This window comes from Colletes latitarsis, chromosome 7 (genome assembly GCF_051014445.1).
Source record: "Colletes latitarsis isolate SP2378_abdomen chromosome 7, iyColLati1, whole genome shotgun sequence".
Lineage (NCBI taxonomy): Eukaryota > Metazoa > Arthropoda > Insecta > Hymenoptera > Colletidae > Colletes > Colletes latitarsis.
The window spans coordinates 7,813,669-7,835,821 of NC_135140.1; the positions used below are offsets into that span (position 1 = coordinate 7,813,669).

The 22,153-nt window shown below is 35.7% G+C and overlaps 3 protein-coding genes across 6 annotated transcripts; all 3 read right to left on the minus strand.

Moving 5' to 3' along the window:
- Positions 1 to 6,988: 6,988 nt before the first annotated feature.
- Eth (ecdysis triggering hormone) lies at positions 6,989 to 9,697 on the minus strand. The gene is made up of 6 exons (XM_076768764.1): positions 9,689 to 9,697; positions 8,602 to 8,668; positions 7,737 to 7,924; positions 7,579 to 7,660; positions 7,275 to 7,368; positions 6,989 to 7,162 (listed from the first exon to the last, which is right to left on the minus strand). The coding sequence occupies exons 2-6, from the start codon at positions 8,651 to 8,653 to the stop codon at positions 7,093 to 7,095; spliced, it is 486 nt and encodes a 161-aa protein (XP_076624879.1). The 5' UTR covers positions 8,654 to 8,668; positions 9,689 to 9,697; the 3' UTR covers positions 6,989 to 7,092.
- Positions 9,698 to 10,555: 858 nt separating this feature from the next.
- Sifa (neuropeptide SIFamide) lies at positions 10,556 to 12,025 on the minus strand. Of its 2 annotated transcripts, none has more exons than XM_076769020.1 (3): positions 11,998 to 12,025; positions 11,304 to 11,455; positions 10,556 to 10,875 (listed from the first exon to the last, which is right to left on the minus strand). In XM_076769020.1, the coding sequence occupies exons 2-3, from the start codon at positions 11,431 to 11,433 to the stop codon at positions 10,784 to 10,786; spliced, it is 222 nt and encodes a 73-aa protein (XP_076625135.1). In that variant the 5' UTR covers positions 11,434 to 11,455; positions 11,998 to 12,025; the 3' UTR covers positions 10,556 to 10,783. The 2 variants fall into 2 exon arrangements, with proteins under 2 accessions (XP_076625135.1, XP_076625136.1); XM_076769021.1 differs by lacking the exon at positions 11,998 to 12,025 and adding an exon at positions 11,593 to 11,621.
- A 2,279-nt stretch (positions 12,026 to 14,304) lies between these two features.
- LOC143343785 (protein maelstrom-like) lies at positions 14,305 to 18,432 on the minus strand. 3 transcript variants are annotated; one of them, XM_076769018.1, is made up of 9 exons: positions 18,169 to 18,432; positions 17,523 to 17,724; positions 16,737 to 17,120; positions 15,647 to 15,810; positions 15,320 to 15,550; positions 15,075 to 15,171; positions 14,885 to 14,983; positions 14,628 to 14,681; positions 14,305 to 14,525 (listed from the first exon to the last, which is right to left on the minus strand). In XM_076769018.1, exons 1-9 carry the CDS (start codon positions 18,307 to 18,309, stop codon positions 14,509 to 14,511), a joined length of 1,389 nt encoding a protein of 462 aa, XP_076625133.1. In that variant the 5' UTR covers positions 18,310 to 18,432; the 3' UTR covers positions 14,305 to 14,508. The 3 variants fall into 3 exon arrangements, with proteins under 3 accessions (XP_076625133.1, XP_076625132.1, XP_076625134.1); XM_076769017.1 differs by having other exon boundaries at positions 14,305 to 14,681; XM_076769019.1 differs by lacking the exon at positions 18,169 to 18,432 and adding an exon at positions 17,791 to 18,126 and having other exon boundaries at positions 14,305 to 14,681.
- Between the last annotated feature and the right edge of the window lie 3,721 nt (positions 18,433 to 22,153).

Here is a 22,153-nt window from a genome sequence, read left to right on the forward strand (position 1 = left end):
TACATTTTCTGCTTGTGAAGCATCGCCCGCAATTCCTCTTGTGCGATGCACTGACTCAAATACCCGTAACGAACAATTCTAATTTTTAAAGAAATAATCAAGGAAAAAGTAAAAAGAGTAGTGCCCCAGCGCGACCGAAAATTAAAATCGGCGAACAAGTGACTTTATTGTCGCGATTCGTAAAGCACAGAGAGCCCCGATGCTCTGGGAATAATTTACACGCGTACAACACTGACTCGACTTTCACGTTTCCCTAAACTCTAAACGGTAATCTAAATGAAGCCACTGTGCTTCGAAAGATATAAATTATTAGACGAAACAAACACAGATTCTAGCAACCACATTGCACGTGGTCATCAAAATGTCTGAAAAAGGAGAAAGGTATTAGCTAAGCATACTTACCACAGATTTACAATGAATATGATGAAAAACTCGATAAAAAGACAAAAAAATTTACATACATATACAGATACATCAATTATCAAATATTTCGTAGCATCATAGCGTCGATTGCGTACCGGTGGCGTTCCATGTGCTTCAATTGCAATCACGGCTGTAACAGAAATAAAACAAATATGTAGATTAGACACATTCAAATATATGTACCTATATCGTAATAATACTTATTAGAAACGTTGAGAAGTAAGGAATACATATTTAATTAGGTGCGAAGCCTGTCACTGCATCTCATCGCGCCAATTTCCAGAGGACGAATGACCAACAGAACAGGACACGTTTACCGCGCAACTTAATGGGAAAAGGGTGGGGTGAGATGGCTACGTAGTTCAACGTCTCGATTGTCGATGTGTATTTTCAAAGGAAATGTTAATTCTTATATCTCGAATAACTAAAAATAAATAAAGAAATTACAAAAAATAAATAAAATAAATACAGAAAGATATTAGATACACAATTAATAACTTAATGATTTATTATCGTTATACTTATGTGACGTCAGAATGCACAGCATTCATTGGTTCTGCGGAAACGTCCAATATCGATCTGTCATGCGATTCATAAGTAACTAGATCGATTGAAATACATTAATTCTAACCATAGAACTGTGGTTGCAATGAGTAAATATTAACTTCCAATTTAAATTTCAATCAGTTTCCCATGTAAATATTCCTTTTGTGTATAGTATATTTTCTAAAGTTATTTATTTTAATCCTCACTAGATTTACATAAAAACTATCTTGATGCTGGTAACATTGGATTTGATCCGCTAATGGTAATTACGAACTATATGCAGTTCAGACTATAATCTGTAGCACAAGCATAGACGAAGTATGCAGTAGATGTCGCAAGCAATAGTTTTTTCGTGACATTCGAACAAAGGGCACGGACAATGGTATAGTATAGACGTGTAAAGCAATAGTTTGTCGCGTTCCATGAACAAAAAATTCTTGAGTCCAGCTACAAGGTGAAGTCGAGCAGCCGACGACCGAGACTATAAACACAGTCTGACCGAGCCTTCGAAATATGACAAGCGTATCAGATCACTAACCTTAGCCTTGTAATGCTAGCATTGGTAAGAATAAAATTATTTTAAAAAGATATTTTAAAACACGTAAGAAATAAGTACAAATATCGTGAAAAGTTAGTATTTTTGTGTATTCTATATTTTTTATCTACTATATTTAAGAAACATGAATCCGTTGTTGCATTCATAATTGACATAAAAAGTAACAATTCAAATTGCAATCGAAATCTTAATATATTTTCATATTACTATAGATAGTATAATATATCGATATTTCATTTTTAAGAGACACTATCGAATGTATCGAATAGTCGAAAAACGGAAGTTGTGCATCGTGACGTCACAAATGTATAACGATAATAAATCATTAAATAATTAATTAATTGACTCGTATCTTTCCGAATTTATTTTACAGCTGCAAATCCTGAGTATATCGTCAATATTATTCAAAATATAAGGTTTAATCTTTCTTTCGGAAATACAAATCGAGAGTCGAGACGTTGGACCACCTCACCCCACCTCCCCACTCCTCACTTTGAATCGGTAACGGCTATTCTGCTCGGCGTCCATCACTCGTCCTTCGGAAATTCGTATGGTGAGACGCGTTGACATCTTTGCGTCTAATGAGGTACATACATTTTACTTATTCTTATCTAAACGTTTCTAATCGTTATTACTACTCTCTGTCACTCTCTGTTGGTACTTTTCTTGAATATTAACACGTATCTACTAAAAATTCTGTCGGAATCGCGAAAAAAGTCGAGTCAGTTTCGAACTTTTTCTTACATGTCTAATGGACATCAATTATCATATCTGTAAAGGAAATTACCAGCAGTTTATGCTTAATTAAGATATAGGTACACTTATTTTAATGAATCTGATCGTAATTAGTGCTTTATTTCTATTTCAGACTTTGGCTGTTCCAGTTCGACTGGAAGGGACGCGACCGTTGCGCAATCGACGCCATTGATGCTTCGAAATATGGAATCGAAGAAATTTGAAGTTGGATACTGGTAAAGTCAATTTCATTATAACAAGTGACTATGTACCTATTTACATATTTTTGTCTTTTTATCGCTTAAATTTAATACTAAATCGATAAATAGACAGATCTGTGTGATTACTTAATTATTTTTTATTTCTAATTTTTCTAATTTTTTAGTTTTTTTTCAGAAATTTTGATGACCGCGCGCAATGCGGTTGATAGAATCAGTGGTTGTTGCGTAGCATAGTTTCTTGTTTTTTGAAGCACAGTTGCTTCAAGTAGAATATCGTTTACAGTTTAGGTATACGCGAAGGTCGAGTCAGTGTGTATTGCGCTCTCGTGAATTTTGTTCAGAGCACCGGGGCTCTTGTTGCTTTATGAATCGCGATAATAGAGTCAGTGCATCACCAAACAAGAGTGACGATGCCCACGAGCAAAAAATGTAAGTATGTTTGAACTTTGTTCAGAGTACGATTAGAAAAAATTGTTTGTTTCAAATTTTGCTACATTAAATATTTCAATATTAGCAGAAGTTTTTTATTAATTTAAGTCATATTTGCTGTTTCTTTTTACAGGATCCTGACACCCCACCAACGTATCTACTTATGGATCCAGAGAACCTGTAGGATGATTTCGCTGCCGACTACGTTGCTGACTTCGGTGATGACTTCTAGTAGACAACATCGTCGTCCGGGAATTTGTATTCAACGATTGGCAAGTTGCATGCAAATTTTTATTCCGCTGGTCCCCAATCACGTCGTAGGACAAAAAGGTCCGAGTCGACGCGGGTGACCAGTTGTATACGTGCTATCTTTGACGAATATAGTGACCGCGGGTATGAATCATACCCGTGAGTAGTAACTTGTACTTTTTTATTATAGTTCAGGCTAGGGCCTTCCTGTATCCCGCGTGTTTTAATATGATAAGTGCTACATATTATATGAATATGAGCATGTAACTGAGTAATATTAAAATATGAATAGCAATTATAATGATATTATATGTTTTAATCTTTTTTACATTTACTATTATAATAATTATAGTATTGACAATATTATATCAATACATGTATTAAATATTGATCATTTTTTGTATTTTTCTTATTTCATGTTAAAATATAATTTGATGACTGTCTATCGAAGATGCTACAGTCTTTTGTTAGTCGTTTGAATATATGATGTTGCATTTCATGTACAGGAAGGCATTTCGCGGCAGGTAGATTTCCAAGTTGAAGTAACATGCATTGTTTAGTATTCTCATCTTTTAAATAAATCACTTTGACAACTTTGACAACGAAATCGACCCAAGGGTAGTTCAATACTTTAATTAATAATTCAGTTTTACATTAAAGAATTATCTTAAATTTCCAAAGTAATTTATTTTATCTCAAAGACTTCATTAAAGTCTTTTCTTTTAAATAATTAAATTTTGATCATAGAAATTTTTTTTAATACTAACATTTTTTAATATTAATATATGGGGTGTTCAGCCACCTCGGGAAAAATTTTAATGGGAGATTTTAGAGGTTAAAATAAGACGAAAATCAAGAATACCAATTTGTTGATTGAGGCTTCGTTAAAAAATTATTAACGTTTAAAGTTCCGCCCGTTGCACAACAATCTTACAATTTTGTGAGTGAGAACCACTGTCGCGCAGCTGTTCGCAGATTGCCGTTCTACGAGCGTAGCTTTAAATGTTAATAACTTTTTAACTAAGCCTCAATCAACAAATTGGTATTCTTGATTTTCGTCTTATTTTAGCTTCTAGAATCTCCCATTCAAATTTTTCCCAGAGGTGGCCGAACACCCTGTATATCAAATTTTTACTGTTTATTTATTACAAATAGAAAGCCCATTCACTGCAACTGGGAATAAAATACGAAAAAACAAAAAAATATTATATTATTTCGTTATTATTTACTAATCAGTCTTTCTAGTTGAGGATTTTCAGCATAATTTTCCGTGTTTGTTGCCTGAACTCATCCACGTGCCCAGGTGCTACGTGGGTGAGCGAAGGCAATGGGCACGATGACTTAGCCTGTAATATTTCTAATAACAATCTATATGTGTGCGGCTGACAATGCTAGAGCATCGTGCGCGATGTACTTTCCACATGTGTGTGTGTGTGTGTGGTTAGGTTGTGGAAGTGCATCGTTTCAAAAGCTCATTATTTTGTAATTCAGAATTCTGTAACACTAGATTCTTAAAATGCTTAATAAATTAACTTCTTAATTTTACATATACCATATTTTATTAAAGACTATTAATAAGACTATATAAGACAAAAAATTTTATTTGGAGATTCTAGAGGCCAAAATAAGACGAAAATCAAGAATACGAATTTGTTGATTGAGGCTTCGTTAAAAAATTATTAACAATTAAAGTTCCGCTTGTAGAACGGCAATCTGCAAACAGCTGCGTACGCGTGATAGTGGTTCTCACTCAACATGAGAAACTTTACTTACTGCTATATCGACAGGCTCACAGTCTAGTGAGTGAGAACCACTCAATCACTCAACAGCAGATTGTTTTTCTAGACGGAACTTTAAACGTTAGTAACTTTTTAACGAAGCCTCAATCAACAAATTGGTATTCTTGATTTTCGTCTTATTTTGGCCTCTAGAATCTCCCTGTATATATGTATAATAGATATACGCAATGAACACTAATTTTTGTCAGCCGATTTCAGCAAATGGTACGTACCTTAGAGTGTGAATGTTGTTTGCAATGTTCGGGTGTCGGGGGAACCCCGGGGCGTCCCCCCTAGTTTAGGCCGCACCCGAACATTATGCGTGAGAACCGTGGAGTACTTGTTTGCGAGAATGTGTTTTGCTATTTTTTAAATATAGGTTTAGGTAGGTAGGTCACTTAACTTCGGGTGTGCGTGTATTAGACCTAAGTAGGTAGGGTCAGGACAGGACTGTCACAGGTCCTATGCCTGTAGTTCGATTTGGAGAATCGAAACGTTAACCGATCCAAACAGATTGTGCCGTTTGTTTTGGTTTTACTTTCGATTCTTGGAATCGCGCGGCTACTTTATAGTCGTTCTTCGCGCTCGCGGTCGTTCGCGGTAGGTCCCCCGAAACGCTCGTCCCGCTCGAGTTTCTACACGCCTGTTCCGATAACGATTCCTGGAATTGTTAGAGGACTGCGTATTGCACGGAATCTCGAGCCTAGTTTTAAGTTTCAGGCTTTGGCAGGACCGCCGAAGAAAGAAGAGACTCGATGAGTCGAAGAGGTCCTGACAAACTGTCGCAAGAGTGGGCTGCAACGAATGGTTCTTCATCTTCATCTTCGGATGAGGATGGAGAATCATTATTTGGTTCTACTGTGTCACTATATTCGTCTGTAGTTGTAGTATTTAGTAGTTTTTCAGATGGTACTTGTACCACAACGACCAGTTTTTTGGGGCAGATCGCGGTTTGCATTAGCGTTGCGAAATACGAATAATCGCGTTTGGTTTCTAGATAGCGTTGCGAATATTATAAAGTTATCGCGATTATTTTTAGCGTTGCGAACGATGAATATTATTCGCGTTGTTTGTTTAGTTATTTCTCCCGATAATTAGTTTCATAGATAACTTCAGAGTTGCGAACAATGAGCATTTTTCGCGTTTTCTTTCAGAGTAGTGTTGCGTATAAGAACTGATCTCGGATTGCATTAGTGCTGCGAACTGTGAATATTATCGCGTGAATATTGTTTTAATGAACCGATCTTGATTACATTTAGAGTTGCGATCGGTTATATTCGTGTTTGCTTTTGGTGTAGCGTTGCGAATGATCACTGATCGCGTTTGTTTCAATGTAGAGTTACGACATATAGAATGTCCCAAATATAATACTGGTACCTGCTCCAGGATCGAGAAGCAATCTGGGACAACTTGGCTCATTAGAAATATGAATGTTAATCGCATTTGCTTCTATGATAGCGTTGTGACTAATACGAATACTCATCGCGTTGCAAGTTGCAAATAATATAAATTTGGGGTGGGAATAATATGGAATAATATGGTGTAGTGTGGGGTGGCATGAATCATAGCTTGAAAGGCTTATTCCTGATTATTAATTGCGACTTACTTATGGTGACTAAATTTTCAATTGCATTCGTTAATCGATTGACTGATTGAAATTATTTAATGCCAACTCATGAAATGAATATTTTCATTAAACTGTTAACCCCTTCCCGTGGCATTTAGCTCGACTAGGAACTAAAACTCAATCACGATCGTGATTTGCTGTCCATGAGCCTGGCTCGTGATATTCTGGTTTGGACCAAAATCTTCATCACGAGTCAGACTCATTAAAGTACCGGAAGGGGTTAACCGGGTATGACCTGAGCAATTGATACTATTTAGTCCGTAGTCAATAATCATATCACCCATGACTGAGTAATACAATTATTAAGTATATAGTCATTAATATGAGCAAATCAGCTCGAATATATCGGCATTTCAATAGTTTTCAAATCGTAACACTTGCCACATTTAGTTTTTCGATTCGGAATAACAGCATGTCTCGTATTTACATGTTTATTGTTTTCAATAATTTTCCCAACACCTTACACCGACAATGAGTTTTAAATATATTTCTCGGCGAACGCCATAACTGCATCGCCGTCTGCTTATACTAATTCTCTTGCGAACCTACGGCCTCGTCACCCGTTCTCTTCTTCCGTTTCCATATTTCGTTATCGATACTGAAAGGAAAAGTAAATTAGATCAAATTTAGTTTAAAACTTGAATGTGTTTTGAATTTGTTAAACTATTTGATGGTTTTACTTTCTATTTTTCTGTGTTCTGGTAACTTACTCGTCCGATGTGTCTTTTGAATATCCGGCCAATGTTCGCCAAAGTTCTCGAGGCCCCTCTATCGCAAGTGGAAAATTTTGCCAAGACCATGCTTCTGTTACAAACACCAGAATATTATAATTCCATTTAAACGGCTATGCAATTAGCAACTATATTTAGGGCGAACAAAATTGTTCATTCTTAATCAATATAATTTTAACTTATTTTCTAACTTTTAAGTTACAAATAAAAATAATCGAGAATCTTTATGCTACATCGTGATTTGTAAACGAACGTATAGGAGATATAGTTTAGAATTCTTCACCATCAGCCACTGGATATTCCATTCGTCTCTTTATGGGCCCCGCGAAAGGTTCCTCGTTGGAGTATGATGGCCAGAGTTCACTCTTGAAAAAGGGACAAAATTTATATTAATATTTGCTAACGTCACAGGGGTTGAGATTTCGTTTCATTAGCGAGTACCTGTGTTCCGCTGTTATGTCCTCCAATTTTGGGACCATTATTTCGAGATTTAAAAACGAGATCCTCGTAACCGTCACTTCGACCTACGCGCGGTATACTCTTCGCTATCTTCAAAAAGAAAGCTGGCGCTTCGTCAGCTTTCGCAGCATTTTGGGAAATCAGCAAAACAAACGCCCCGGTGAGAAGAACTGAAATGTGTCAGAGAGGCATTTCGTTAATAAATAAATAGATAATTTATTTATTTATTATTAATTACTTATTAATCACACTAATAAATAAATTAAATTTATTTTATTACACGTTTAACGTAATATTCGTGAAAAATTTAACGAGTATTTAGAAGTCAAAGATATCATTCTGAATATTTGAAACGATTCGCAGTATACATTTATTTAAATATCTTCTGATGCCTCCCCTAAATTTCTGTCCAGAAAAGTATTTTTCGTCATAATCCTTTAAGTATGCAAAATAAAAACTAGTGTTTGAAATAAATGTTATTAAGTTCGACAATAGATATATAAATTTAAGGTAATTAGTACACCATTCCATTTAAAAAGAACAAGAGAAACATTGACATCTTATGGTTGTTTAATAAAAAAAATAGCTTGTAACTATTTATTGGGTCCACTCTGTATGCACGAATTCGAAATTCTATATTTCTGAATAAAATTTATATTAGAAAAAGATTAAATTAAATGAAAAGAGAAACAATTTTTCATTTACATAAAGAATTTCAAAAAAAATTAATAGGTATAATACTTTCTGACGTGTAATGATTATTGGTTGTTATTGTCAATTGAATCCTCGAAGCAACGCAAACTTCGTCGCATAAACCAACAAAAAATTTAAAAAAAAATAGACTCACCTCCGACGAAAAAGCTTTGCATAGATCCAGAAAGTTGCGATGAAAGCTTCATGTTGTCTCGTTGTATCTGCAAATGAATGAACCAGCAGTCGTTCAGTTCTTCAGCAAAAGCATCAGAAGCGCAGAAAAGCAATCGCGTACGAGATTAAAACAATAGCCACGGGATTTATCGCGTGGTTAAACGAACCCGTTGGACGATCATTCCTTCGCGAAAAGGTGATCTGTCGGTTGCAAGAATTTCGAATCTGCTCGGACAGATGAACGCGACACGCGTCCCCAACGACTCTGCGTGGAAAACTGAACGATTTTTCCTAGGACTTCTTCCATTACCGCAAAGTGTTGACGGAAGGCTCGAAGACCGGTGGGCGAAGGAACGGAAGGAGTTTGCACGTCGAAGTCCCATCGCATTTAAATATTCCGGATTGTTCGTGATTTGCTGTTCACGTCACCACGATCACGCGTGAAAATCTTTCCCCTTTGTGTCTTTTTTCCATTTCAACGCGGATAAACGGCTCAAGATTTTTGAGAGACGAGATTCGATCTCTTGTATCGGTTACTAGGGGTAGTGTTGGAAAAATTTATATCCTTCCTTTTTCGGTACGTGTTTATACAGAAATTATTATTGAGAATTATAGCATGAACTTTATGTTTATTCTCATATTAAATTACCAACAATACTTTTACCAAAACCGAATAAATTCGATACATGCATTGTGCATTTTCAGGATTTAAGCAATCGGTTCCTAATCAGTTTTTAATATCCTACTCATTTAAAAGTAGTACAGTTAAAGAAAATAACGAAGGAAATAGTTCAAAGAAATTATTCGCTAGTACATATTCTATCAATCAATAAAGAATGGAAATATTCAATGAAATTGTTAGACTTTTCAGATTGGAATAAATTTCTATTAAAATTTGTTCGAAGGAAACTATCATCTTGTTTGTTAGATACATTACAAGGAAATATCGAAAGTGAATTATTTCAACCTTCCCCTATGTAACGGGGAAGCCAGAAAACGTCACGAGCAAGAAAATTGAAACGCGTTCTCATGAAATCTGCAATTTTCCAATATATTGCGATACTCACCTCGCTGTGGTCACGATACACTGTAACAAAATCGTCGCGCGTCTCTCTATTTATATCAAATTCAACGATTAATTAAATATTTCGATCAGGTCGGCGAGGAAGTCTGTCGATACCCCCTATGTTGTCGAATAAATTTCTTTGCGAACGATTCGTGCTGAAGAATTATTGTCATTATGTTTCGACAATGATCGAAATGTGTGGGCAGATTTGCGACACTTGTTGACATAGATATCGCCAATTAATCATTTTTTTCTAAAGTAGTTTTGATTAAATTGCTAAAGTACGGTATAAAATATGTAGGGAAATCTATGTATATACAAATTCGCATTTTGCGAAACACTGATTGGCGCGTCAACAGTTTTACCATTGATTTATTACGAAACGCTTTTCAGACTACGCCGAAGAGACATTATAACCCTTATCCGGGTAGGTGAATGAAACGTGCTTCCCATATCAAACCGTTCGATCAGCATATCACATATCGAAAGGAGTTTTGTTAAACTTTTGCGTGTCACGAAAATTATCTTAAAACGGACGATCTCTTGAAAATGCTCGCGTAATAATTTCAACGGTCTGTCCTTGTCTTTACACTTGTTTATTCATTATAAAAATTATATACAAAGTCAAACGAAAAACTGCTAGAAAAATTATCATTTCTCTGTGAAAATTATACCTATATATGACACTTTAGATCGTCACAATTTTTGTCTCTCAGGCTGCCACAGAATTACATATTTTTTTTAACATACAATAAACGATAAATTAAATTTAAACACTGTCTGAAAAGGCGGATTTCAAAGGATTCGATCGTATTGGAATAAAGAACCGAATCGATTTCGATTAATTTTAATACAATATTATGTTTTATTATACGAAAGGTGTTACAGAATCGTTTAGATTAATCGAAGCTTTAGTTACATGGTTATGTAAGGACGAGTGATGTAAACGATGCGACAAACTTCAACGCGCCGAAAAGATCGGTAAATGAGCAATTTGCGTAGACATGTTGAGTGCGTTATTAGATGTTGATAAGGCGGTTAAGCAACATGAACAGCATTCGACGCATCGAGTCGAATTATGGTTGGTTTAATATCTTCAGTTGAACTCTTGGCGGGACAACCAGGCGTTGCATGTTTCGGTAACAGTCTCACAGATGGACGACATAGCACGACCGGTAATGTCATAATCTGCAAAACATTTAAAACAAACGATTGTTAGTTAATATGGACAGAAAAAGTAAAAGAAGAGCCATAAAATAGGGTTTTTCAGCAAGGAACGTTACAGAAATCTTCTTACAACGTCACAAAGTAGTAGTTACATTTGCAATAATGCTTTGAAAATATTTTAAAACCATTCTACCAATATTACCAAGGAATAATGCTCTCAAAATATATATTAATAACGTATTATAAGCGTTAAATTGATTTTTTTTAGTAAATATCACAGTATTTGCAATATTTAGATATCACTTATTTATTAACGTGTGAATTTTGAGCGCATTTAGTTTACCAAGGCTTTCTTCAAATAATTTTTTCAATTTAATATATATATAAAGTAAAAAACAAGCTTATTTTGAATCAGTAAAGTTGAGTGATTGCATAAATTTCAAACTTACCAGTGATGGTGCTGGATCGTTTGCCAAAGATGCTGCCGTTAAATGGCGGCTTCTTGTAAGCTGCGTCCACGGCAACTGCGAGGACGAAGAGGGCAGCGACGATAGCAAGGACGAATCGTGTGGACATCATCTTGATGGTTTTTGTTTGTTGGCTATTTAAAACGAAAGAATAGTTTTCCAGCAAATCAGAATAATTTGATATAAAAAAAGAAAAAAACAATTGCAATCTTTATGCCTGAGCCTTGATATGAAAAAAATGTTCTTCTACAGAAACTTCCAGTTTACTTACAAACTTAAGAGACGCTGAGACTTGTACGATAGTTAGCGAAGGAATGTTACAAATAAGGCAAAAGCTTCGAGCTTTTATACTCGAGGAAAGAGCTTATGACAAATGTCGCCATCACATCCAGGCGACCTACATTATTTGCAATAGCACTCATCAAGGAACTCGACTAAAGGAATATCGATTTCTCGAAATATTCAAATTCGTCTTACAGCAACCATTAAGAACACAAATACCGGAAAAATAATATGAGGTATTCTTCACAAAGTTAAAAAATGGACACTTGAGAAAAAGATTACAATCTTTTTTTCAATTGAAGCAAGTATGAAGTACTCGAAAAAAGCAGTACAGAGTTTCTCTATGTATGGAATAATGAATTTTTTTGTAATAACTTGGTAAGACTGATGGTACCTGAAACTGTGAGATGTCTTCTCCAAAGGAAGGATGGTACTGATCTGCTGTTTTCGCAAGCCGGCTCACCTTTTATAAGACGCTGACTGCATGCCGTTATAGGCGATGCGATATTGTTATAGAATAACGTTACAAGCAATCACGAACGTAACCCAATTACGAACACTACTGATTGTCTTTTATCCCAGGAGAAATAAGATCCTATTTACGACGAATAAAGAATATACCAGACAAAACGAAATAGTAAATGTTACATTGGATCACAGTTGTAATAGTAGAGTGGAAAACGATCAATTTTTTGAAACGTTATTTAGCTGATTAATTTACCCCGTACCCGTATGGCTGATATAAAGTATTGTCGAAGAGATTTCATCGATGCTTCAAATAAATACAAACCATTTCAATTTCTCACGAATTTGAACAGTTTTATGAGAAATAAGCTTGCTTAAATACATGTTTCTTCCGAAAATGTATTTCAAGATAAATTAAATTCTAGAATAACCTTCTGCCACAGACGAGGTATACGAGTAGACTTTTCACACAATGTATTTTTTCGGCCCATTTTTATGGTGCTCTAGAACCCCATTACCATTTTCGTGTCACTCGCAACATTACAAACATTACAACTGTCTGCCTATCAATACTAATTCAATGAACAGTTTCTCAACTGACGAGGACGCTAAAATCACCTTCGAATTTTTCGTTCAGTATAGCAATTGTTCGAATTGATGTACAAAAAGACACGTATTAACAAAAATTAACGAATAGAAAATGAGTAATACTACAGATACGGATGTTATATATATGTGTCTTGATAAATTTAAAAATTGATTCATAGCAATGCTATCAGACGGCAGACCGGTACCCAGAGTAAGCTTACCCCTCTATTTACGCACACCAATCCGCAGCTATGTGTACGCGAGCTTAGGTGCTTTGGACAGCTTCGGGAATTCAAGAAAGAAGGCGAATATGAGTCTTTTTTTCTTGCTTTCGAAACAGCTGAAATCCAATTTGTGCCAACCTGCATACGATTTTGAGTCTTAACTGCCCATTTTTATTTTCCAACCCATGTATAGCTATTACACATAAAGGAAGTAAAGAATAGACCTATCGTTAGTAGGATGAATGCTATCGCTATACCTCGAGTGTCCAAAATGTGTTCCAAGTGGAACAAAATGTTAAAAAGATCATGCATCAAATTGTAAGGGGATCCTCGTAAGAAGGCTTTAATCTTCGTAATGGTTTTAATGGGTTGATGATCAACAATGACTAGCTTATGGCCACTGGTGATCAACAGTGAAGTTGACATTAAGGTCAGCGGTCCAGTGAAGATCCAGAAATGGTCAAGAGGTGGGACCAATCGAAATAGTGTTGTTCTCTAGACCAAGCGGTTCTTAACTCTTCACGTTGATATTGTCTCCCCACTCGAAGACTACCGCTGGACAAATTCTTCAGTACCCCTGGAGCATCCAGGGGAATCGGATCTCGCGGGCCTAAGCCAGGCCATTCGTGGAGCGCTGACCATTGGGGGCCAGGACTGACCAGGACTAACCACTACTGACTACTACTGACCAGTGCAGATACAACTACTGACCACTACTGACCAGTGTCGAACCATGATGACCACTGGATCGAAGGAATATTGCTTCCTTCTATCTCTCTAGTTTAGTATCTCCCTAATTAAGTTATTCTTCGTGGGTGACACCGAGCTAATGGCTGCGAATTTAGAATTATTTCTTGATATAATAAACGAATTTAGATTTATAGTTTGGCAGGTGTTTGGTTAGCCATTACGTTAGGCAGGTTATTTTTATTTGAAGACAAATTCTTTTGAAAATTCTTTCAACTCTCTTCGTTGGTTGTGCATCTTTCAGTGGTTGCACTTTCGTTTGTTTCTTCTTCAACCAACGATCGTTGGTCACAGAAGCTGTTTATTAATGGAGGGTGGATGGGATTCGGTTAGGGTGGGTCTCCATTCGCAGCAACCCCCACGTGGTGAGACCTGAGTAATATTATTTAGCGTTTAATTAATAATCGTATCATTCTTAGCAAATTGGCTGCGATCCGCCTTGCACAGGTCATCATAAATATAGTTTCTTAAAAGATATCAATAGATCTAGTTTATACTTCATTTGTAACACTACGTAATATTCATCACACATAGTGCCGAATTCCACATGCATGTTTGAAGAAATCACTTGGAAAAAATTTTAGAACGATTTTAAATTCGGACATGTTGAAAAAGTATGTATGTCTACAATCAAGCGTGAGCACTGTTTGAGAGATAAAAATTAAAAGTATTATAGGTATTGATAAAACTGTGTTTTATTTAGTTTATTGATAACAAATATGTAATAATGTTATGTGACTTTTATCTTCTTACAATAGCAATATTAGTAATGTTTTCTTACACGTTTTCTTAACAAAATTAAATTACGTACAAACATAAAATATTGATAATCACAGATCTCGTCAAAATTATTGTTGTAGATATCGTATATTTTTTACACCTTAACATTTTCCACGGCCTGCACAAAATATAAAATTTATTAACATAAAAAAAATTACATTTTAAATAATAACTAACACGATAGTAAAATAATATATGATCGATAAAATTGACATATTACCTTTTCCCAGATGTTTATAATCTATCTTACTTTTTGGTTTGGTTACTGCTCGTCCTGTATGAAAAATGAAAAAATTAGTATGTTTTGAACACAATAGAAATACAATTCCTAAAATATATATTATATTTTTCATATCTATAACATTCTCTATAGTTGTAAGAAGAATATTTGAAATCTATTAATGAGATCTTTCCTTTCAAAACAATCTCTAAATAAGCGTTGCAAATTATGCATTTATTAAGTAACTGATAACTTACCAAGTGGTGGGAAATCATCTAAACCTAAACTAGAATCTGTCTCGCTATATTTACATGTTGTTTTAGGAGGTCGCAATGGTCGTGAAGGTAACTCAGTATCTAAAGAATAAGTGAATATACATGTAATTCATAATTGAATCTACGAACACAGTATTATTACATACAGACAAATTGTACTTGTGACTTTTACCGTGACTAATTATTTCTAATGGTTTGCATTCATTACGTCGTCGTTGTTCTTCTTTATAAGTACGTTCGGATACTTTTGTTCTGTAGTCCGTGCTTACCTATGTATTTGCAATCGTTGACAATAAAAATTTAATTTGTGATAAACGCTATACATGCTACTTGAAAAAATAACAAGTCTAATATTTAGAAAAGAATCATAAAACAATTTTCTATATAAATCATATTATAGTTTGCTATATTACTTACGCCAGTCATAGAAACACCTATGACATCACTGTTGATAGATAGATTTTTCATTTGAAAATCGATACTGCTTGAATTAGTAGAATTACAATCTGGCTCCTTCTTAGGGCAGTGAACACCCTCAATTAGTGGTATATTTAAATACTGACAGCAATGATCGCATATTGTGAAGCACCATCTTTTTATAAAAGATACACTACAATATTGTGATGCATCTTCTATATTATTATGAAACTATGCAGGGAAAAAGAATTAAGTTACATATCATTTTTTTTTTCTTTTCAGTTAGTTAATAATTTTTTTAACGGCTATTAATATTTTTGTTCTTACGGGGCATCCAAGGCCATGAGTAGAAAAAAAGAAATCTACTCGAAATGCGTGTTCTGCAACTACGAGAGGAATACTTCTATCGTTCACGTTTTGTGCAGCAGCATTTCGCAATGCGCCAAACAGTGTTTCTAGTGAATATATTACAAAGTCATCCATACTCGTATCTAAAATACAATTTTAGAGTAGAAATATTTTAGACATTTACTATACCTTTCTCTGATATTTATATAATGAACAGACAAGATGTCCCAGCATCGGTGGTACAAGCGGGAAGAGGGTCATTCTACATGAAAAAACAAATCGAAAATAAAATTTGTTCATTTGAGATTTCGTTGTCGAGAAAATCAACTGTGAATATTCACCGAGTACTATGGGATTAAATGGATGGATTTCGATACAAATAGCACCAATATCAATAGTAATAACATGATATATTGTGTTACTTCTCTTTATGAATTTAGAGTAGATTTAAATGAAAATAAGACATGTAATTTACTTATCAAACCAATTTAATACAAAAATTGTTGAAAATTGCCCATTGTGATGCATACACAATTGTATTCTCTGAATTAAGTAACTTCAAGTGTCAAATGATTCTCGTTTTCAACTGAGAAAAGCTTAAAATATTCTTCTTGTACTCTTTTCTTCTAACGTGATTCCATAGGCAAAAACCCAGGGCTGTCGAATCTGGGAACCATGGTTAGTCAAAATCGAAGATAATAACATACTAAGACAACAAATAAAATTGTGATCCATGCTCAGGTCATCTCAACATGAGTGTACAGAAATCTATTCATCAACGAAACCTCGAATGATAAAATTTTATTCTTTATTTTCGATTTGTTTTTTTCATGTAGAATCGCCCCTCCCCGATTGTACTACGGATGTTGGAACATCTTGTATTATCAGACTTAATACCGATATGATTTTCATATATCGGTACTTCGATATTTCAGTTTCTATAAGGGTTACAACAATATAACCAATATTTACCGGTATAATAAGTCCCTGCATATTATGTTCAATCATAAGATAAGAAAATCGTCATTTTTAAAAATAAACGTTTCGGTTTACTAGTGCCTGTACTTACTAGTAGCTTCAGTCATTCTATTTAGTAATGATTCTACAGCAGGAACTAAATCCTTCATAGTAAACAGAGGAGGAAATTTATTTCCAGTCATATTGGATTCTAGAACTCTAACCAGTTTGTCATACATATATGCAAAATCACTCTGTCCATCTGGCATATTTATATTTATTTTATGTGTCTCTGCACTAATTTCCATTGCATCTCTTTTCCATCCTAATGGAATTTGTGTACTAATGATTTCATGATATATATCTTCAATACCATTTTTTAGACTGAATGATCCCACTGCAAATTCAGCAGGGCAGAAGTCATACTTATTAACTCCTATGTCTCTTTTGTAAAACCAGTTCACGTGTATAAATAAGAACTTTTGCTTATCCAAGTCTGTAACAAATAATATTGCTTGTCATGTACTTGTAACTAATAATCATCCAAATAAATAAACAGTATGAAAATGTAGGTGAAAGATTTCTAGACTAAATTTGTCCAATAATTAACAAAATGTTGATAAACTAGAATGATTTAACTATATTTGTATGTTCTTTTACAAGAATTTGTACGTTCCAGATACAATATTTTACCATTGAGGCAAAGGCATTAACCCCAACCTGGCTATCAGCACTTATAATTATTTAATTAATTGACTATGCTTGAGTTAAAAATTCTTGTGCATAAAGCATGGATTTGTTTGCACTCAAAAAGTTAAAGAAGAATTTTCATTTATCTTTTACGTGCTTTGTATGATTAAGACATGCATTTTAAATATAAATATAAAGCATTACTTACTTTTGTGCTGAGTACCAATAGAAATTAAAGAATCAATGTATTGAAACATATTTTGCTGGAACTCTTGTGCCTTTTTTTCAGCCTGCATGACCTCATCTATGCTTTGTCCAATTGAGTTTTTCTTAGACATTGATCCTTGGCTTTGAATTTTGCTGTCTTTTGCTCTTGCATTGTAGTATCCTTTGGCTTGAGACGATATATTCTACAATTAATTGTAAAATTTGTTTAAAATTAGATGAGACTTTTTCTGTTGCCATGTCTAGCTTACATCAATTTCTCAACTGTAGAATGATGTTACAAAATTCTTTTATTTTATGGTATCACTGTATGCTTCTTTATTCAAGATTATTATTATTTATTATATGTATACGTATTATATGATCATTATATACGTATGCACTAACGTAGCCTTCATTTTTTGACGAGAATCAAGTATTATATTTTCAAAATACCGGTGTCCTCTAAATAATTGCGGTCATTAGTAACTGACACACTTGCAAGTATGATTCAAATTCAAATAAAAACAGCACTTCGAAGGGAATATACCATTACGCTATTATTTCAGTAGTATTCAAAGAATAGAGAATAATTTAAGTGATAAAATTAAATTATTTAAATTCAAGAGAACAAAGATTTGAAATCCAACCTGCCATTCTTCGCTACATTGAGGATCCCTAGAAACATCTTTTAGACCATTTGGAAATACTCTTCCAGCCTTTTCTTGGTCTTTTTTCCAGTCGAGCATAAAGAAATAGAACGCGTTTTTTCCTTTGTTCTTTTTAAACATTCTCCTTGCTAACAACTTTCTCTAATAATGTCAAATACGTAATAATACTGCAGAATGTCACTATGTTACCAATAACGTCGTAACTGTCGTAAGTCCACAACTCCACAGTCCTAGTCTCACAGTCCTCTCCCGGCTCTCCCCAGAACTTTACGGCCTTCCCCCATTCTATTTTTATCATCCAATAAGAACCAGAAACACGTGACTACCCCGCACGGGCAATGCGATCTTCCTCCTACTATTTCCCATTTGTTTGACTAAACGGCGTGAGGGGCCCCTCTCGTGAACAAGTAAGCAGGCAAATACTAACTGTAAGCTAACGCCTCTAGCGGACAAATCATGGGATCGAAACACACAGTTTTTAATCATTCGTGGTACGTATTAATTGAGGGTGCGGAGACAAACATCATAGGCGTGTATAGGGATTGGAAATTCGATGGGTATTACCGGTCTCTTTGCGCCAAGAGAACTTTCCTCCATTTATGGAGGGACATTTGAATGTTACTTCAGATGTGTTTTCGTACTTCGGTATATTTGAACGTGTTACGCTTAATTAAACAGAAACATAGATTACACCAACACGAGGGAACATTTGTCCTTTAATCTTGTGTTCGATTCAAGTCTATATGTCTGTCAGAATTTAATCTCGATCGTGTTACATGATTCGCGTCGTCGCGGGCAATGTTTCGACGCGCGTGCACGTCGGGTTGCCTTCTAGTAAGGGTGCTTCAATAAGAAGCAAAAGGAATTATAATTTATTATTACTTCTTATTATGATATAGATAATTTATTTGACTCTGGTTTCTTCTTAAAAAGTTTGAAATCAAAATATTTCATGAGAATAATGTAAAACACTCTTATGTGTATGTACATTTACTGCCAAAATTCCGCGTATAATTTCGTGCTATTAATGCATACTTCGACGTTATATTTGTTTTATAATATTAGCAAAACACTATAACATAGCAATAATATTCCTGTATGAATTCATATAATGATATTGACACAAATAATGTATAGATTTGGAATTATATTAAATCCGTTTTTTTAACATTTCTTTTGCTTCTTAAATCTATCTTAATCATCATAAGGGAAACTCTTGGCAGGATGTAAAAATCTAGGCCTTCGAAGCCATTAAAACGTTTCGATTTCAAGGCGTCCGTTTGCCAGAGACGACAGGAAGATCTGTTCTCGTTTATAGAGCTGTGCGCGCAAATGAAACGGCGTTGTCGGTACTGTTTCTACATCCGACGTTAGCGTGTGAAACAACGAGCAAAGGGACCGATGCAACAAGAGCCTGGGAGTGCCTTTTTAATGTCACGGAAGGAGTTACCTTTAAGTATCGCCGATGTCGAATCACATGAATCGTTAGATTGGGGGAGAGTCCGATAATAGGAGAACGGCCGAAGATGGCCATTGTCTTATTATACCTTTTTTATGCACGCAACTTTTGCGCCAATAGGCGTGCCCTGCAATTTCTGTAGCACATAATAACGTTATAAACTCGTTCGTTTCAAATTACGCGTAAAAAAATTAATCAAAAACGCGTTGAACAGATCTTTCTTTCGCTTTTTAATTTATTTTTTCACGGCGAATCGCGTTCTTCCGGTTTAAACATTCGTTGTAAGCGGTCAGTAGTACCAGCAGGGAAACTGTAGAGGAATCACTCGGGTATCGAATAAGGGTATAATAGGGTGGCCTATACCTTCCATCCCGAGTTGCTGCACAATTTCAGCGCCGCTTTCACATTGGCCTCGCACGTGGCTGTCCTTTAAACGACTTACAACCGTCCAGTAACGGCGGGCAACAAAGATATAGTGGTGACAAAGTGACGAACAGCACACGGTTGCCACATGGTTGAATCCGCTCATTAAGGGATGACTGTTATTGCAGAGAAACTTTTATTGTTGTCCATCGACTGAAACGCAGGCTTTAAAGTCTGACATACCCGTAAATCGGTTCCTTGCAAAACGAAAGGACCATCTTTTTATTCTTTTCAAGGACCAATTCTGGCCCCAACATTCCGAGGCCGTTGTTTCACTTACAAAACAAGACTCGCTCGTTGAATCGATGTTTACAGACATAAGGACGGACGCGGAAATGAAAGGATCGCTCGAACATCAAATATCATTAGCCGACGAAGAAGGACACTTTAATACACTGATAGACGGTCAAACGAAAGCTCGATACGCGTTCACTTAGTTATGTTGTCAGCATCAGAACTGAACGCCTTTTGTGAAAGTCGTGTGCATCCTTGACATAGTATCCTAAACGAACAAACCGATAATAAGAAAATCTAACCCTTTTGCGGTAGTTTGGGCAAGATTAAGTTCAACTTTCTAATTTCGACGGCAATGCGAACGAGTCAAAATCTTAGGTACGAAAATTAGTTAACAAAACTCGTAAGAGGATTCTTGATTAATAGAGTGACTAGAGTTGGGCAGATTCACGATTAACGAACAGAGATTTTCAAAATCGGTCGACGGACAAACCTAAAATTTGCATTTGTTAATCGCGGCTAAAATTCCCCCGCATCTGTCCCTATGTAGTAAATAAAGTAAACAAGTGTACCATCATTTGTACCATCTGAGTACACACCAAGGAGTTCATTACTTCGCGTATCGTTTCCATCGGTTGTACGTGCATTCTTGCTGTACTCTTATTAAAAATACGTTTGCCCCGACAGGTTCGATCGAAAGGGTGAATCCGATCCTGTTCTCTAACCTTCCTCCTCGATGACCTTACCCAGCCGCTCATCATTCCACAGCACGTTGTGCCCGAGCGATTTGCATAAGACCGGAGTACCGAGCGAGCGCGAGGTCGAATCCTGTACAGCAACATCTACTTCGACAGAGTCTGAGGTCTTGCTTTACGGCCACGATCCGGGTAACACACGTATCGCTGGCTATAGAGCACTGAGTAAATTTTATTCGCATCCTACAAAGATCAAATTAGCCTCGGTTACTCTACACACATACATCCTCCGTTGGCGCGAACCGTTTGCTCGTTAATGCTTCACCGGTCTGTCGGTATTGCCTTTCGAAATGCTGATCCTTAAGCCTTAAAATCCTAGAATGTTAGAAGACGAAAGAGAAGTAACGTCTCATCTATTTAATAACGATGTTTCGTTAGGATTCGCTAACGAAAGTTTATACTTGTCAATATTTACAGATAGTACTAGCTATAAAATATCACTCCTTGGATACGGTGTGGAAGCGTTCTGCACATGAGTACCGATTCTGACCGCATCGGATATCCTGCTTACGCTGGTTCTGGGATCTTCTTCCCTTACCCCCGCAACACGATCTAGACAACAGACAAACATTTTAAAAACGTCTAAAGATTATATTATTTTTCCAATTCGGGATAGTCTGACCTGATTGGTCCAGTGTAACGGTAGAGCTACAAAAGAAAACTCGGTATTGCACTGATATTTATTTATTATTATTTGAAGGGGAAGATGCGACTGGTTAGAAAAAAGTATAAAATTATATAAGTCTGACAAAAGTTTCCATATTGAATCCAATATCGAAGAGCACCCTTCTCCTTTCTTTATCGAAAGGTCGGTCTCCTTTCAGCAGTGATATTTTGCTTTCCCGGGATCAACATTCGTACGATTGGAATTCAGCTAAAATCGGTTTTGCATGGAAAGGTATGGTTACCACGCACACACGTACACACTGAAGTGAAAGCAGAAAGGGTTGAAAGGTAAAAAGGATGATACGAGTCACGGTTCACAGTTATCGAAATTCCGTTTCGCAACGGTTGTGTTTGGTATTGTGTTCCTGACGCGAGAGATCGGCCGATTGCAATTTTAACGCGCGGAAGGCAATCAGATTTCAGCGAG